The following is a 1515-nucleotide window of genomic DNA, read 5'->3' as shown; positions in this document are numbered from 1 at the left end:
GTCAATGCTGTGTTCACAAGTGTATGCAAATATTCTTTGAGGCAAAGATGGATCACAGCAGACCTCTAGCTGGTTACTAACTGCTTCGTTGTCCTCAATATTGTTTCGTTTGCTTTGAACTTACATGGGATTAAAATTTACATTCAGGTACCTGCTGAAGTCGGGAATGGGTAAAACTGCCACTCTAAGAATAACAGGGAACCTCAGTGAAGATAAACCGTACAATGCAAGAAAAAATAAATCTGATGACCATAGTGAGACATTAAAGATTTTTTTTAAAACAACGCAGAAAGGAGAGGGGGGAGAGAAGAGATTAATCATTAGGATTTTTTTTTTTTTTTTTTAATAACAAGTGACTCTAGATTCTGCAAAGGGTGCAACACAGATAGCTATTTTGAGTTGGGGGCAAGTTAATCTATTCAAAAAAAGATAGCGCCTCCAGGAAAATTTTTTTTGCAGTGAAATAGTTTAGTTCCTTCATTTAGAGACATATTACACAATGTTAACAACCATGAAAAACAATACAAAATGCCCTCCATTTAACAAGTAGAAAAATATAACTAGTATATATGGCAATTGTGAATCTAATACTGTACAGAAGTAATTTATGGATTTTACAAATAAATTATAGCTTAAGTGCTTTCTTTTTAAAACTCCTTTTTTCCCCTCCAGGTGCACACCAGACTTACACTAGCAGAGTTTCTGAGCCCGGCTCACGGCGAATCAGTGCCAGTCAAACGTTCTGCCGACAAGCTCGAAGAATTTCCTGTTGGGCTCGTGGAAGTACTCGCGCAGCCTGCGGAGCAGCCTGGGGTCGACGTGGGGGTGCGCGCGGCCCTTGGACTCGTGCAGGCAGCGGTCCCGGCCGCCGTCCCGCAGGCAGTAGAAGCCCTTGGTCTTGTTGAAGTAGAAGTTCGAGGCGTTGATGCGCGGCGCCAGCCTCAGGAAGCGCTCGACCTCCTGGATCTCGGGGAAGGGGTCCCTGATGAGGCGGTCGCCGTCCACGATGTGGATGCGGCGCAGCGGGAAGGCGCGCAGCCAGTTGCGCATGTGCACGTGGTAGAGGCTGCGATTCAGGGCCTTGTAGTCCACGTTGAGGCGGCCGTCGCGCACCAGGAACTGCTCGATGGACGGGTAGGGCTTGCGTTTCTGCACGTGGTTGTAGAACACCTGCGTGTAGTCGGACAGCACGCGCTCCGACGGGTCGCGCAGGATCAGCAGCAGCCGCACGGCCGGGTTCATGCTGCGGACGCGCTCGGGCACTTTGGGCGACGTGAAGTACGCGGGCGTCTTCTCCACCGTGAGCTGGCGCGGCGAGGAGAAGGGCATCTGGCGCAGGTACCAGCCCAGGCCGTGGCGATAGTGCTCCTCCCAGTCGAAGAAGTGCACCTCGTTCTCGGCGGCCGCCACGTCGGGGTGCAGGCTGAGCATCTCCAGCAGCGCGCGCGTGCCGCCCTTGCGCACGCCGATGATGACCGTCTGCGGCAGGCGCTGGGCGGAGCCGTTGGCTGCCGC

The 1515-nt window shown here is 51.9% G+C and overlaps 1 protein-coding gene across 1 annotated transcript in view; it reads right to left on the bottom strand.

Annotated features, from left to right (window-relative positions):
* Nucleotides 1–447: 447 nt before the first annotated feature.
* HS3ST1 (heparan sulfate-glucosamine 3-sulfotransferase 1) overlaps nt 448–1515 on the bottom strand; it is a 1336-nt gene continuing 268 nt past the window's right edge. The window contains 1 exon segment of the mRNA XM_021712642.1: nt 448–1515. This exon segment is cut by the window's right edge and continues 96 nt beyond it. Coding sequence (XP_021568317.1) covers nt 724–1515 — 792 coding nt within the window. The 3' untranslated portion in view covers nt 448–723.

Source organism: Carlito syrichta, unplaced genomic scaffold, assembly GCF_000164805.1.
Source record: "Carlito syrichta isolate Samal-C Ts95f unplaced genomic scaffold, Tarsius_syrichta-2.0.1 Scaffold303558, whole genome shotgun sequence".
NCBI classification, from domain to species: domain Eukaryota; kingdom Metazoa; phylum Chordata; class Mammalia; order Primates; family Tarsiidae; genus Carlito; species Carlito syrichta.
This window is presented reverse-complemented; position numbering and strand designations above follow the sequence as displayed.